Genomic DNA, 16,709 nt, shown 5'->3' on the forward strand with positions numbered 1-16,709 from the left:
CCTGGATCATTCCCGGCTAGAAGCGGTGAAACATTTGGTCAAGTTTCTCTCAGATTATGCCCCAACATTGCTGACACTGGCCAGAGACGAGAAGCCGAGTGGGTTAAGGTCATGATGTATGCCTGCTGATCTCCTTACAGATGTAACTTACAGGGCAGACTTGAAGACTGCTCTGGAGAATTACCTATTTGCGAAGTGGGGGAACATAGACACTAGAGCAGTTGAGTGGGAGGCGCTAAAAGCGATAATTAGAGAAGAATGCATTGGAACAGTCAGTGACATACATGCCCATGCTCAGCTTTTTCACACACTGTCTTTAGCCAGCATTTCTAGGCCAAAGCTTACCTAAGTCAAAGTTAAACAGAATTTCAATGCCGCTCTCGGTTAGCAATTCAATGCCATAGTTTCCCAGCAGCATTTTGCACATGTTTCCCCCATCTATGTACATTACGTCTCAAGTGAACCAGACGCAAATTATGTGAAGGTCGGCAGCTCGTGAGGAGAGAATAACATTTAAAATAACAGAGAGAATTGCATTTCTTAAAATTGTAAGGAATGTTGTGCTTCAACACTATTATCTTGCTGGTAAATCATGACAAGATATTTCTCTTTCTACATTGCAATTTGTGATCTCTCGTCTTTTGTACTATCCCTCTTGCCCACTATCTTCTAGTTTTTCAAAACATTTCAAGCACTGGACTACCCAACAGTTTCAAGAAGTGCCCTCACCAAGCAGTTCCATACAGAGCTCTGCATCTACGCGGCCATCTTCAGTTAAGGCTCCAAAGACCAAACCATCAGCACCATGAATCTTTGCAAGGCGGATTTCTACCTTCATCACTTCCACCTCTCGGTCTGAATACAGAAAATCCCCTCCACGTGGACGGATCATTACAAACACAGGGATCTGGACATACTGCTTGATCACCTGAAGAACCCCTACCAGGAAGAGATAGTAAAAGTCAAAACGAAAGTTCATGGCACACATTAGAATCACAGCAATTTTTCAAATCACAAGGTTCATTTATCCCACACAATGAGTTACAATATTAACAGATAACACAATTATAGTTGCTCAGTACAAAAGTAGAGATATTCAGAAATATAAGGATCTTAGGACCCTATTTAGAGTTTTGGCAGATGGGTTACTCCACCACAAATGTTACTTCATCGCAAATGTGATGGCTATCCCGGTCACACTATAACAAGTGCATTATATCCTATGGCACTTTTTTTTAAGGCGGGCAGGATATCCCTCATGTTTGTGACCAGTCCGCCGAACTGTAAATCAGGCCCTTAGTAGGGAATTGAGACCTACTGCATTACAAGCAATCTTGTCTGTCCCCCTGTGTTATTTGTGACTCTGCCCTCGTATTCAACAAGTCTAAACTGAAGATGTATGCACTGTATGTACACTCAGATCCCAGAATAAATCCTTACTAGCTGTCCCTTGATTCTTACCAACAAAAGCCAATCAAACTTTTTTCTCCATGCTCCCCAGTTTTAGGATGGACTATTGAAGTCTGTAAGAAATATATCTACAACTAATTTTCCACAGATAGGTTAAGTCATTATTGCATTTGGAAATTTAAGCACCACCGGTATTATTGTTCTTAGTGCTTTAATGCTTTTAAGTACTTAGTTCTTTGGGTCATAAGTTAAAATGCCTTTTCCATGAAGAATCTTTAGCCAGGGCTAGTAATATATCCTTTGGCCCAGAAAGCTTAGAGCACGTTATTTTGATCAAGAAAGGAGTTTTGTTCTAGCTGTATCACACATGAAACGCACTGATAGAGTCCAATGGTGGCCTGATTAGTTAACTATATAGTGAGATAGTAATGGCCAATACTTGGTGCAAAAGAGCAAAGTATTTTGTTTTCTGATTTTAACTGTGTGATGAAGCAAGAACAAAACTCATTTCTTGATTAAAAAAACATGCTCTAAGCTTTCGGGGCCCAAAGGATATATTACTAGTCCTGGCTAAAGATTCTTCATGGAAGAAAGGCTCTCATTTCATTACAAATACTGGTGCGTCTGACTGGATAGACAGAATAGTGGGACGCTGTACACGAGCCAAACATGATGCCTTAATGTACGGCGTAGATGCAAGAGAAGACAAAAACAACGTAGAACAGAGACTAAATAGAAAGGTAGCCTTGTGGAATTACACCTCCAAGATCTCACTGATTCCTCAGATTCTGAAGTCAACACCTTGAGATCTACTTGCGAGGGAGAAGATGTGGACCCAAACACTGAACCAAGTCCACAAGACACCAATATGACTGCTGACAGCATGATGCAATTTGAACACACTACTATTTTGTCTTGCAACATTCACTTTTAAGCTTTTGGGCTCGTTTGAGCTTGTTGCTGCTTTGGTTATATTACTATGTCAATTGGTGAGCTGCAGTCTCACGTTCACAAATAGTGCATAGTAGGGGCATAGACTAACTAGGACTACACAAATTGGCCATGACAAAGGGAATGTGATCGTGGACCAGTACAAAAAAGAATTCCCCAACATAGCCACCACTTGATTGCACACACAGTCCTACAAGTGATTTTTGTATGCTTTTTATGTAGACTTGTGTTTTGCTACGCGTGGTTAGTCCCATACCAAGCCCTGATAAAATTAATTAATGGTTTATTGTTAAAGGGAACACAGACACCCACAAACTGTAACACCATTTAGGGCTTACATTCTAGCTTAAAAGCATAACACAATTAATCCACTGCCACTCACTCAGGCAGTGCAATGTAAGGGCCAGGGACGTTGGTGGGCATAGCCATACAATATTAATTACATATAAATGGCTATGAAACCTGAAATAAATGTATATCATGGAACGGAAGGGGAATGGGAAATCCACTCAAGAGATAGAAAATTGACGGCTATCTAAACAGATGTGTTGTGAACAATGCCTGTCTGGTGTAAACATGGCCTGCCTTCTCGAAATTTACTCGATGGGACCGGAAGGCAGTAGGATATCGAACAAAATATACTCATCATAAGCAAGAGGAGTGCTACTACAGCTAAAGCTCACTATTTGAGACACATCAGACTAAAACTGATCCAGAAAGCAGATATGTGAGATTAAAGAGATTGCAGAATGGAGATCCACTGTGAGCATGTCCATGAGCGTGCTACAAACATAAATATTGTCAATGTGCATGTACCAATCACAGGTGGATGATTTCAATTGTGTTTCTGATCTACATCTAGACAGATTATATCCACCACTGCGTGGTGTACTGTAACGAACGAGTCAGGCAGCACTGCAAGTTAGTTATGCAACTGAAATCAGATTGATAACTGGTGGCTGCACATTTGAGAGATGTTGAATGTTCATTTCGGTTTCTTGTGCATGGCATGATTCTTTATTCTGCCCGTTGCAAGGTTCGGTGGAGTATTTAGGACGCACAGGCTCAGAACCACAACCCTCTGGTGACACACTTTATTGATGATAAAACATTGTTGGGATTACAAGCCACCTTGCTGAAGGCTACATCCTTCAGAATTCGAATGAGGGACCATATAAAGCAATACTTTTACAATAATGAGTGTTAGAACTGGGGTCACAAATTCCACCACGGTAGCTTGGAGCGAGGCAGGAAGGCACCCGAAGGCTAGGTGTAAAGCAGAAGTGCAGCACACACTCACACTGAGACAGGGAGGCACACGCAATAAAATGACACCACACCAGATAGTTGGTTAAAACAAGACTCTTTTATCTAGACTTCTTCAAGGTAGGTAAGTAACTTTGCCTAGGCATCAAGTAAGGCATTGGACATTTCCTAAACATCAGGCAAACATGTCTGTAAACACCTCACTATCATGTAGGGGTAGGCTAGGCAATAACATTTCTCAGAAGCAGGTTCATTAAAGACAACATTTCATAGGACTACTTTCAATGTAAAATATTTCTGGGGCATGGGGATCATTGGAATGAGTAAACCTCTGCTTAAATGGCACATCAGAAACATAAACAAGGTTTCCTGCTACAGGGCATGCTGCAAAAAACACTACCCTAGCCAGGGGTTAACTTTAGGTACAAAAAACTGTCAACAATTAAGGCTAACGCCCAGTTCAGGGGGCCCCTAGTCACTTTTCCCCTTATTCCAGGCTGCTATCAGGTTAATTAGGGCCAACTGGGCCCAACTACAGTCTCCTACGGGGGAGGGGCAGACATGGGGTTGCCACTCTGATATGGCCAGGCTCCTCAGCAGCCCCGCTACTCCCAGATGTATTCGCCCTCCCCCGGGGTACCTTCAATCTGGGCCTCTGTGAGGCCTTCGCCGCTCCGTCCGGGGCTGGTGCAAGCTGGGGGGGGGGGGGGGGGTTCTCGCTCCTCGCTCTCCGTAGAGCCCTGCGCTGGTGATGAACCGGTCCCGGGCCTCTCGATAGCTCCTTTGGCCCCAGGACCAATGGGAACACGGTGTATAAGAGGCGCTGCAACCTCAGCCAATGGCAGGACAGCCGAGGCCGCGGTGATGACGACAGGCACAGCGCTCCCTCAGCAGCGATGCAGGCAGCCTTGGAGACTCGCAGCGCCCGGGTCGCAGCGGTGATGGCAGGCTAGCGCTTCCCAGGACCCAGCACTGTAGAACAGGTACCGGGCGGCGGCGGTGATGGCCAGTTAGGGCTCTTGAGGGCACAGCGTTTAGTGGCACAGCACAAGGGCACCGCTCAGAGCAGGATAGAGCCTAGAGATTATAGCGCTTAGGGGGCAGACAGTCCCGGCAGCAAGCGGTTCTTGGCAGTTCAGGGCAAAGTAGTGCTCAGGAGCGTCACAGCGCTTGGCAAGCAGAGCCCATTAGAACCTTAGGCCCTCCAGCAACAGCAGCCTTTAACAGTCCAGCGGTAGGTGGGTACTCAGCACTTTAGGAGTACAGCGCAGGGGAGCACAGTTTGGGCAGTCAGCGCTGGTTACCTGGTAGATCCCCCAACAGTCCTCACAGCAGGTAGGTGCTTCCTTACAGCGCTTGATGGTCCCAGCGCCCTTCTTGTGTAGTTTCTTGGGGGGGGAAGAAGGGGGGTTGAGTTAGTGGCTTCAGAGGCAGGATGGTTCCCCCTGGCACACTGGAGGTGGTTCCCTGGGTTCCCCATGCCGGGCCAGATCAGCAGGCTGGCAGAGCCCCTCACCTAACTTAGAAAAGCAGTGGCTAGGCCCAGTCAGTCCCAGTGGTGTAGGTTCCTATCTAGGCCCAACCGCCTAAACTCCTGCAGAGGTTACCCCAGGTCCAGTGGTGCCTCAACTGACTAATTCAGGTTCCCTCCTTTACTCTTATACCCCTAGGTCAGGTGACCCTCCTCTAAAAGCGGTAAAGGGTAACCCCTCCTCTAGTCTGGAAGGTTCCAGGAGCTTCTACATTCTAGGCTATGGACTAAAAAGGCGGAATGGCAGTGTTACTGTATCATGATGTCCCAGCCTGCTCCTGACTACTAGTACATGTCTACAAAGGCCGCTCTGCAGTAGCAGGGGCCTATGGTAGCTATGTTGTTGAGAGAGAGCACCTGCACCTCAGCACTGTTTGGCAGAGGTAAGGCACTCAGAGACCTAGGTCCAACAAAAAGAGGGTGGCAAAAACAAGGCAAAAGGGCAAAAAAAAACAGGGTAAGACCAACCTAGGCCTGACAGGTCTAACCAGGAGGATTTGACTAGCAGTATAATTATGAATAGGAAGTCTTTAAAGTATTTATAGGATTCATACGCATCAAAATATCTAATGGGGGTAAAATCGAATATTAATGGAGAAATCGCTCAACTGGTAGACACTATAAAGGAGCTCACAAATAGAGTAATGAGAAAAAGAGATGCTGAGAAGTAAGGTGACCACCTCACCCCATGTCAACACGTGCTGTTTCAAGTTCTCTGCTTCAAATCAACAAATCATTGGTATCAGTTGTATTATTATAATTATCTCAATTGAAGTAAACTAAGAATACAACACCCAGAATGCATTAGATTGCCTTAGAAAATACCTGAGCTGGAAACAATTCTGAGAAAACATGGATTGAGGAGGCACCCTCCTTAAAAATGTACTTTGATAGTAAAATCTGAGTGCAGGTCTTCTGCGGAAAGCATAAAGCTGTTTGACTACAGGGAACATATAGCAAAACACCTTAGTGAGAGAGGCAAAGAAGGTCATCTCCTGTTATGGGTGACCCATAATGAGTACTCCTTAAAAAGGACTTAAGTCTTCCATTGTCTCTGTGGTTAGGTATTAAAGTGCAGCAAAAGATTGGTTTTGAAAAACTATAAACGTCTCTACTGAGAGCCTCATAGTTTTTCCTAAATCGAACAGGTAAATTGCATACGACATTCAGGGGGAAAAAAAATACCCACAGTTCAAAGAGAAGCACTGATGGCCTGTTAACTCTGGACAAAGCCAGAAAAGCAGTAACTGATTTGGCACCTGAAAAGCTACAGCTAGTGATTGGCTATCCTTTTAATTATGCGCTGCTTCCAGGACATTATTGGCCTATTACTAATTTGCAATGCTTATGGCAGCACACACATGATGCGTGCTGCCTTCAACTACCAGGGAAGCTATGATAGTAGCCCTACCAAAGTCTCACAGGGTCCCTCTTAGAACTGGCTTCTACTTGCTCACTCTCAATGCTTCATTTGGATTATAAACTCCTGGGTAAAATTCTATGCGACCAGGTTTTTATCATTATTGACTGGTTCGGTACACATAGGTCAATAGGGTTTCATCTGAAGCAGGAATACATCAACAAACATAAGACACCTAGTACATGTACTGAATAGACATGATACAGTCGTATGTCTACCAACTGTTGCGCCCATCAATATGGAGAAGGTGCTCAGTAACCTGAATAGGGATTATTTGTCTGTGCTACAGGAGATGAGTTTCAGGTGACAAATGATGGCACAGATTGGATTTGACTGCAGTACTGAAGCCTAAAAGGCAAGAGTGAAAATTGGTCAAATAATATTTTATTCATGGCCAATGTGCCGTAGCATGCTCCAGGAAAGGCCATTGTACCCCATCCTGTGTGCTTTGGTGATGAATTCAACTTTCCAGAGATTCAATACATGCAAAATATGATGGAAGGCAATCCAATATCAAGATAATACTCGTAAACCACATAAAAACACTAGTCCCCTAGATTAAAAGCACTATTGGTTCTACTTCGTAAGGACACAACAATGGTATATGCACCTGATTTACCACTCTGGTGTATACCCAGATTAGCTGAAGTTATTGACACATTAGTGTGGACAAGAGCTGGAATTTTAATATCAGAGGACTTGTTCGCTGGTGACAGACTACAAAAGTTTCAAAGTTTGCAACACACTTATCCCATCACGCAGGGCAATTTTGGATCTTTGGTTCATAAATAAGCCAATTGAAGGAAACCGGAGTATGTAAATCTGGGGCTCGAAGAACTTTTTGGTCAAAGTCAAAGTCAAAGTCAAAGTCAAAAAGCTTTATTTCGATAAAACAATTATCATAAAAGCAGCACAGTAGGTCAAATCGTACATGTAAAAACAGTAATAGATTAAAAAAAAGATTTTGTTGTCTATGTGCATAACATTAAAAGTGACAGTGATTTCGGTAATAATTGTTTGTACAATCAAAAAAACTAGCCAATTAATTGGTTGAATTTTCACAGATTTCTTAATCAAGAAGAAAAAAGATGGCAGTTCATTCAGTTAAAACATTTTAAAAGAATAGAATTAAACAGTTGATTTCAGCCTTTTGGCTCGAATAGCACAAGTCCATGAGAGAAATTTGGCTAGGGCACAAGCATAGGGTACACTACTATCGGATATGAGTATCCTAATTGCCACGTCATGGCTCCTAGTCCCCAGCTGGCGGCATAAGTTTTTGAGCCAGACCCTCCTTGGAGTTGCGTACTCACTGCACTCGAACATGAGATGTGCCAGTGACTCCGGTTTGGCAAGGCAGGCTGGGCATAGCTCGGACATTTCCATGTGGGATTTCCATCTTGCGGTAAAAGTATTAAGTGGAAGGGTTCCCACTCTGAACCTAAAGTACAAGGCCCTATCAAAGGGTTTTCCAATTGCATCAAGGTACAATTCCCGTCTGGGACAATCTTTGAACTTCAAGAAATCCTCTGTGAGCCTGCCCAGGGTGGTGCTAGAATTCCTTTGTGAGCAGATCCAGTCCCAGTAAAGCTTTTTGAGGACTAGCTTCGGGGGTGATGTTCTACTTGACCATGATTCAATATGGCCCAACTTTGTTAGTAAGCTCTTCATGTCTCTCAGCCATATGATTTTGTGCCAACTTGGCGATGACATGATTTCTGCTAGACCTCTGGCATATCCACTTAGTTCTTCCATCCGCCAGATGCGTGCCCATAGCAATAATGGACGGAATTTGGCAATATCATCAATCTGGGGGCAGCCTAAGTCCAGCATTAGAGGAAGTGTAGGGGTGCCTTGAGGGAGGGACATAATTGCTCTGCAGAATTTGTTTTCAGATCTCTGCAGAGCATCAGTGGTAGATGAACCCCAAAGTTCAGCCCCATAGAGGGCAGAGCTGACGCCTTTAGCTGAATAAATCTCGAGGACTGAAGCTATAGGCCTTGTTGTGCAGGATCGTTGCTCTTTCAAAAGGGCTCCTGTAATCCTTTTGTGACTCATCAGCATTTTATCTAAGTGTGGGGTCCAGTCCATTTTGTGCGATAGTCGTATCCCAAGATAGTCAAAGACCTTTACCCTTTCCAAGAGCTCGGCATTCAGAGTGGGAGAGCGCACATGTTGCTTCGGTGGATTGAGCACGAGGTACTTCGCTTTGTTTGTGTTTATTACCAAACCTCGTTTGGTGCAAAAGGATTGAAAATTGTCCAAAAGTCTCTGGAGTCCCATTGGGGATTTGGAAATTAAAAGCGTATCATCCGCGAAGAGGAGGGTCGGTATGCGTTCACCAGCCAGGGATGGTTCATCAGAAGGATGTTCGAGGAGATGCTCAACCACCCCATTGATGTAAAGAGAGAAAAGTGTGGGAGCCAGAACACATCCCTGGAGGACACCTCTCTCAACCGGAATACTACCCGTTTTCTCCCCTCCAGGGCCCCACCTGACTTGGGCAAAGCTATCTTGGTGCAACCTAACTAGTAGGGACAGCAGATAGTGTGGCAGCCCCATGTCAGCGAGTACTTTCCAAAGTGATTCCCTAGGTACAAGGTCAAAGGCAGTCTTTAAATCGATAAACGCAAGATAAAGACTGCCCTTGCCTATAACCACCACCTTCCAGTACACCATCATGAGCCTAAAAACTTGCTCAATCGTCCCAGTGCCCACTCTGAAACCTGCCTGATAGTCAGAAAGAATTTTATTTTCTTCTACCCAATTTAGAATTCTAACTAAACAGAACTTTGCCGACAACTTTTTGGCCAATGTCCAACAAGCTGATCGGCCGTTAGTTGGATGGATCAGCCCTCGATCCTTTCTTGTAGATAGGGACCACCTCGGCCCCCTTCCACGATGAGGGAATAGGGGCACCTTTACAAATGGCAACAAGGAGAGAATGGATCAATTTACGCCATTTTGCACTATCAGCCTTTAAGAGGTCACCAGAACTTTTTGGTCTGAACATAGGTGGTAGCAGGTAAACAGGGTCTCATATTAAACTCAGTTAAATTAAACTCAAATCTATCCAGAGAGTCTTGGGTAGAGGACACAGGCAACCTGACTGAAAGACATTGGTAATCGGCACCAGGTCAGCTTAAAAAGGTGTATAGGAATAAAGATTTAATTTGATTATATATAACATATTGTCACCACACATTGCAGTTGCTTAGTCAATAACACAGAATGTTGCTAGTGTTGGCCCAAGATGCCAAGCAAGAAGTGCAGCTTTAATTCATATGCTATGAATATGCCCATCAGCATCATAAGTCGGTCTACGGTTGCTGAATTGACTTAACACCCGACAGGGAATACAATTGTACACAAATCCAGAGCTTGCTTGTTAGGCTCAATGGTTTAATCCCAAAAAACTTTAATTCAGATTTGATGACCTGGCCCCAATACTTACCGAAAGACAGCTAGTATATGTTGTGGAAATAAGAAGATGTCCCACAGTGACATAGCTGGGCATGGAAAGAATAAACTGTCAGGGAACTTATATACTGCATAAACAACTGTGTCCCTCTAACATACTTAAGCTTATATGTGCCTTCTGATATTAATCTCATGTTGTATCCACACTCTCGGAAACAAACTGCTAAAATGGTTGTTTGAATGTCACCATAGTTATACTTTATTTCCGTTTGTAGATCATAAGGGCTGCCTGGGCTAATCTGCCTCAATGTTGATGGATTTTATGGTTTCCCTGTTTCTATGTAAAATTCGTAGTAAATGACATGTATCCTCATGTATCCTCATGCTGTGTGACAATTCTGACTAATGCCCATGTTACAGGGTCCTGAATGCTATAGCTTGGGATACTTGTGTCTGTAGGAATGCTTATTTTAACAATTAATCTATCGACTGAGCTGCTCGGCTGGGCTCAATATATGAAAAGCATTGGCAAAGCTGCATGGTCTTGCCTTCATATTAAGAACATTCAGTTGTTGGCTTTGATATTGCTTACCGGTAAAGTATTAAATAAAGAAATTTAGAAATGTAAAGGGAAATGCTAGCCAAAGCCTAATTTACTTTCCACAGGATTCAGACATTTGCTCCCTAAATGTGAGCATTGGAAGGCTTCAAATCAGTCAGTCAAATGCCTTATAAAGGGCCTATGCTCCAGGGGATAAACATAGGAAGAGGAAAGCAAGCCACTGAATTAGGGGCAAGCAAATGAGAGTGATGATAAAGCCAAGCAAAGGGCATACTGTAAGCCCACGGTAAGTTCTTAATAGGTCTGTAGCAACAAGACAGCTTGAGTTGTCTGGTAGGCTAGACCTAACAAATAGAAAACAAAACATATTTAAGAAATGGATACAATTCAAGGAAAATGAATTAATGACAGCAGCAGCAAAAGGAAACTATTTCTGTAGTGCCTAGAAGGCACTATCTATAGGTCGTTTCTGAAAGGGAGATAGTCGGCAGGCAGGTCAGTGAGTAAAGCTGGACTGCAGATAACCGTTTTCCTTAGTTTAGATAGTTTCTCAGCATTTACGCTTGCCTACTGTGCCTTGGTGTAAAGGTTTTGCTGGGTGGTTTGTCTGTGCAACTACTATGTACCTGTGAGCTCAGGATTACTTTTCCAGGAGCAGCTAGTGCGAAGTCATCGTGAGATGTCATGCATGGAATGCGGGACGTCCTGAAGGCTAGATGAACACAGCTTGGCTAAGGGGAGTTGAGGAGGGAGGAGCTGAGCAAGACAGCAAACAAAGATTGAGCCCGAAGACCGGAAGAAACTGCTAACAGTTTCCTGCAAGAACCTTCATGGAGGTAGTCTCAAGACAGAGGCTTATTTAAATAATCTTTTCCAGGATCTTTCTCCTGTCAGAAACGAGAAATGTCCCAGATGTGTGGAACCGTCACCAGGATCTCAATCCGCATTCATTACAACAATGTGGCATTGCAAGGTGAAACGTGGACTTCTCATCATAGGATAACTACCAACCCAAGCAGATAGGAAGGACAGAACAAGTAAGAAAATTACTGTTGTCAGGAGGAGACTGTAAACCGCTGAGTTCCCAAAAACCTATAGAAGGGATGGTTCTACTGAAAAATACATGCAGTGCCATCTACCGAATACTAACAGGTTTTATAGGAACAGCTCTCAGCCATGAGCCTGGAAAATCAATGAGTGCCACACCTGCTACAACATGTAAGCTAATGGATGAATTTGATTAATTAAACAAGTGACAAGAAATCATAACACAAAGTATTAGCTAGGCTCAACTTATCCTCTGTGAACCAAGAGATTGAGAACCCCTTTCCAAATGTTTCTAGTTGGATGGCAGACCCAGGAGACTGTACAAAGGGTAAAATCATAGCACCCCTTCACAAGAGTCACAGTTTGCACCTAAGTAACACAAATTTGAGTATGTAAGTACCTGTCGATGAATTTCACTTAAATCTCAGGAAAACAATTATCTGTGACGTATTTGCCTCTGCGTAAACCAAAACCATACAGAATAAGTGTATAAGCCCACTGATTTGATTAAAGTAGTCAACATAATATTTGCACATCATCGCACTGTGATGAGCCCAACCTATCCAGTAAAAAAAAAAACACAAAAACAAAGGCTAATATTACATCTTACTGTGAGGAATGGTGGTTCTACATTGGAATGTAGGGTGATTCCACACTGAAATGTATGTTTTTGTACTGGCAATTCCTTTGAGTCAGTTAGCCTTATTTTGCAGGTGGGTGAGGAGTGAATATTAAAGCTAAAGACGTTCACTTAACTCAGGTGTGCAGCTTCTCTTTTACACTATTGGCGACAAGAACTCCACACCCCAACACACCAGTGAGATCTGTGTTCTGTTTGCAGGTAGGTTTGGATGCACAGTACGCAGTGCTAAAAGAGGCATACCAGAGTGAAGAAGATGAGTGAAAGTACTCGAGGCGTTAAGGGGGTAGCAGTGTAGTGAGGAATAATTCCATATTCATCATATGTCTTCATCGTTTCACCGCCCACTATCTCCATCTGTGTTTCTGGGAATAGGAGGCGGGGAACAAAACCAAGAAACATAATTCCCAAGAAGCAAGGAAGTTAACTAGACAAAAGTGCGACCTTGACACGCAGTTTGTGGGCCATAATACGTCATCAGATATCTGCATCTGTAAGCAAGCACAAAAGTCATCTTAAAGGACTGTGAAAGGCAGGTTTGTCCGGTTCAGCGGTCGAATGATTGGTAGAAATTGTCAAATTCAACCTGTAGCAGACTGAAACTACTTAAATGGTGGTGCTCCATATTAAAAGTATGCAACACTCTTCTGGCAGTTTGTGACAGATTCTCACTTTATCGGTACAGAGAGGATTGCGGACGAACTGTCGAGGGAACTTGGCCAAGGACTTGTAGAAGTATCTTCCTGGAGTGCTCATCTTTCTTTGCCTGTACAAACTACGGTGACAGGAACACCCTTGATAGTGATACACTGTGATCAAGTAACTGGGATGTGCATATCTGACTCTACTTGTGCACCAATACATATCAGTAATGTGCACACCTACTTTTCTGGGCGTTACTTTCAATTAGTCAGGGACAAACACATTCTATTTTCAGAGCTCTAATATATCATTAATGATTTCATTTTCTCTTGTGGTTATAGTTCTCTGAAATCTTTGATGCTATTTAGAGGTGCTTAGTTATTTTTGAAGACCATTGCTGAAACTTTACAGATGTGCACAACGCCATTCTCCCACAGTTCTTCCTTAGTCCTTCCGCCTTGAGGTAGAAAAGAGGATTACACAAGAGTTTGTGGGATGAAAATTCTCTTCTTTTACATTGTCTTGAGGCGAGGCAGAAGGACAGGAAATACTGGGCTCCTTACCCGACTTAGAGCAAGAGGCTGCAAGGAGGTTGAATGAATATCACAATATCAGTATCATATCAGAGCAATATCATTTTGGGCGAAGTGTTAAAAATGAATAACAGTAGAAGAGTTTTTCACAGCACTAAGGAAGTTGACTGTGACCTGTAATTTTTGGAGCCTTAACAGATGAGAGGGTAAGTAACATATGGTTAAATTAATTGGAGGTGAACGGAGATTATGAGTGTGGTTGAAGTACGAAACATCTCTGAGTGAAGTTCTGTAGGTAGCAAAAAATGTGGAGCACAAGATGTAGTGCACTGAAAAGGAAAACAAGTTCAAATGGCAGTGTTTATGGTGTGGACAAGTAGGTCATATGGGGGACAAGTAGGATATATGGAGCACAGTAGAGAGGATCCGGATTGGAAGGTCATGTGCAGTAAGTGTGGTTAAAAGGAGTTTCTAACAAGCAAAGAAAAGCGAAGGCATAAGAGAGGTTTGTGATGAGAATGTTTTGAAATTGAGTGACGAGGCAAGGGAATCTCTTCTGAGAGAGTGGAATTATATGGCATGGAGTTGGTGATGATGTTTGACTCTTCTATATGTTTGCCAATCATTATTAAAGTAGTGTATAAAGAAAATTACAAGTTACAGTAAGATGAGAGGGCATTTTCAATGCAAGGTTTTAAGGATAAGAGGAGGCTCAGGGTAGGAAAGTTATATATGTCAGGCAAGATCTTTGACTGACTGACTGACTGACTGACTGATATGTTTGTCAAGGGCAATAACATCTCGAGCTGGCCTAATTAGAAAGATTTGAGGATGTGTCTGGATCCCAACATGAAACCATATGAAATTGATGAGGGAAACAATATAATTAAGCTGGATTAAAGATTGTTGAGAGGGAAATTTGCCCTAGATTTGGGAAAGTTTTTCAAAATTTAGGATGACTATAGTCTTATGTTTATAGGATCAAGTTAAATCTGGTAACTGTACTATTTGTGACTACATTTAGATTATCTTGAAGTATGTAAGAAGCAGTATTTTGCCTTTTCTGACCTCATGCAGGGTCTCAATTGTACCCAACATATACACACACCCACGCATGTTAAAGGTCATATCCTAGACCAGGTATGGACTTCCTCTCTAGACATCTCCACTCCCCTTGTTCTTCCCTGCCTCTGGTCAGATCATCTACTTATCACTTTTTCCCTTGCCAAGCCCCCCCGGCCAATATCATCCGAGAATCTAACTTTCTGGCACGTAATTGGAACAAGGCCGACCTCAACAAATTTACCTCCCTCCTGAGTTCTTCGGCCCCCTCCATCACGGGACCCACCATTTCCATCGACTCTCAGTCTGATAACCTCACCCAATGGCTTGTCTCCGCCGCTGACTCGGTGGCACCTCTAAAACCTGTTAAGACGCGGCGCAGTCACGACGCCCATAGGTGGTTCACCGAGGAACTCAAGGCTCTGAAACTGAGTCTCCGTCGGGCCGAAAGACGCTGGCGTCGAGGATATACCCCCGAGACAAAGGCCGTCTTTTCTTCTCAACTGAGGGAATACAAGGCCGCTATAGCCCGAGCTAAATCCAGCTACTTTTCCCACAAGATCTTGAACTCTACTAATAAGTCCAAAGATATTTTCTCTATTGTTGAGGAATTATGCAACCCGGCGAGAGTCACCATTGCCCCGCTCCCCTCCCAGCCTCTGTGTGATTCCCTGAATCAATTCTTTGTGGACAAAATTGTGAAAATCAAAACCAGCATCTCTGCTCACACCTCATCTGCCTCTTCCCCCCCCAGTACTCCCCCTCACCACAACACCCATACCCTAACCCAGCTTCCCCCATTTCAAAAGATAATTTTCTCCCCCTTCTGCTCAAAGTCTCGTCTGGCTCTCCCAGTGACTGTTGCCCCCCCTCGGCCCTGCGAGAAGCCTTTACTTCCTGCCTGGACCCCCCTCTAGCCCTTTTAAACAACTCCTTAACTACAGGGGTGGTCCCGGGATCCTTCAAACGGACAGAGGTGGTCGCCATTCTGAAAAAACCTACGGCTGATCCGTCCATCATGAGCAACTATCGCCCTATCTCCCTCCTCCCTTTCCTTAGCAAAGTCCTGGAGTCCCATGTTACTCAAACCCTTACTTCTTTTGTAGAAGACTCTTGTGTTTTGGACCCCCAGCAGGCTGGGTTTAGACCTGCGCATTCCACAGAAGCAGTCATCCTCTCTGTGATGGACGAACTGCGCAGGGGCGCCGACTTTAACACCTGTCAGGCCCTGGTTCTTTTAGACCTGACGGCCGCCTTTGACACGGTCGACCATGACATTTTGGTCGACCGTGTCAGAGAGGCTGGCATCCAGGGCACTGCCCTGGACTGGGTGCGCTCTTTCCTGACCCATCGCCACCAAGCTGTCAGGCTGTCCCAGTTTTCTGCTTCTCAAGTCGAGTTGACCTGTGGTGTCCCGCAAGGCTCTTCTTTATCCCCTCTCCTTTTTAATCTATACCTGGTCCCGCTAATCCGCTCCCTCCGTCGATTCAATGTCTCCGCGTTCAACTACGCGGACGACATTCAACTGGTCTTCACTATTGACTCCAGTGATGAATCCATTTCCACTTTCCAAAACACCCTCTGTTTCATCAGTGATTGGATGGGCACAAACCATCTGAAACTTAACCCCGACAAGGCTGAGTTGGTGCTTGTCGGGGGGGCCCTCCAATCCCTGGCACTCCTCCTTTTGGCCTGCCAGTCTTGGCAGCCCCCCCTTGTCCCGTCAACTCAGCAAAAAGTCTGGGAGTTGTCATAAGTAACAATCTATCTATGACACCCCAGATCAGCGCTGTAGTTTCCTCTAGCCATTTCCAGCTCAGGAAAATACGCAAAATCTCCCGCCTACTTACTACAGATGCCCTTACTTTGGCCCTGCTTGCGTTAGTCATGTCCAGGCTTGACTACGCAAATGCACTATACGTAGGCATTCCTGCATACCAAATCAGGAGACTCGAGTTGATCCAAAATCAGGCTGCCCGCCTGATTTACCATCAACCCAGAGATCAACATGTCCAACCTCTTCTAAAAAGTCTCCACAGGCATCCGGTTTCTGCCCGCTGTAAATTTAAGCTTGGTTGCATCATTTCCAAATCCCTCACTGGTCACGGCCCCTCCTTCATTTCCTCTTTGCTTCATCCGTATGTTCCCTCCCGCACCCTCCGGTCATCTCAAATGGCTCTACTTTCTGTCCCTAGATTCAAGCGGAAGAAACACGGTGGCCTTAG

At 44.1% G+C, this 16,709-nt stretch overlaps 1 protein-coding gene across 7 annotated transcripts in view; it reads right to left on the reverse strand.

The window, feature by feature from the left end:
• Positions 1 to 16,709, reverse strand: part of CUTC (cutC copper transporter) — a 342,323-nt gene that overhangs the window by 136,087 nt on the left and 189,527 nt on the right. For all 7 annotated transcript variants that reach the window (XM_086922591.1, XM_086922593.1, XM_086922596.1 and 4 more), the window contains one exon: positions 730 to 939. In XM_086922591.1, coding sequence (XP_086778717.1) covers positions 730 to 939 — 210 coding nt within the window. The remainder of the gene's footprint in view (positions 1 to 729; positions 940 to 16,709) is intronic.

The sequence above is a fragment of the Lissotriton vulgaris genome, chromosome 5 (assembly GCF_964263255.1).
Source record: "Lissotriton vulgaris chromosome 5, aLisVul1.2, whole genome shotgun sequence".
NCBI classification, from domain to species: domain Eukaryota; kingdom Metazoa; phylum Chordata; class Amphibia; order Caudata; family Salamandridae; genus Lissotriton; species Lissotriton vulgaris.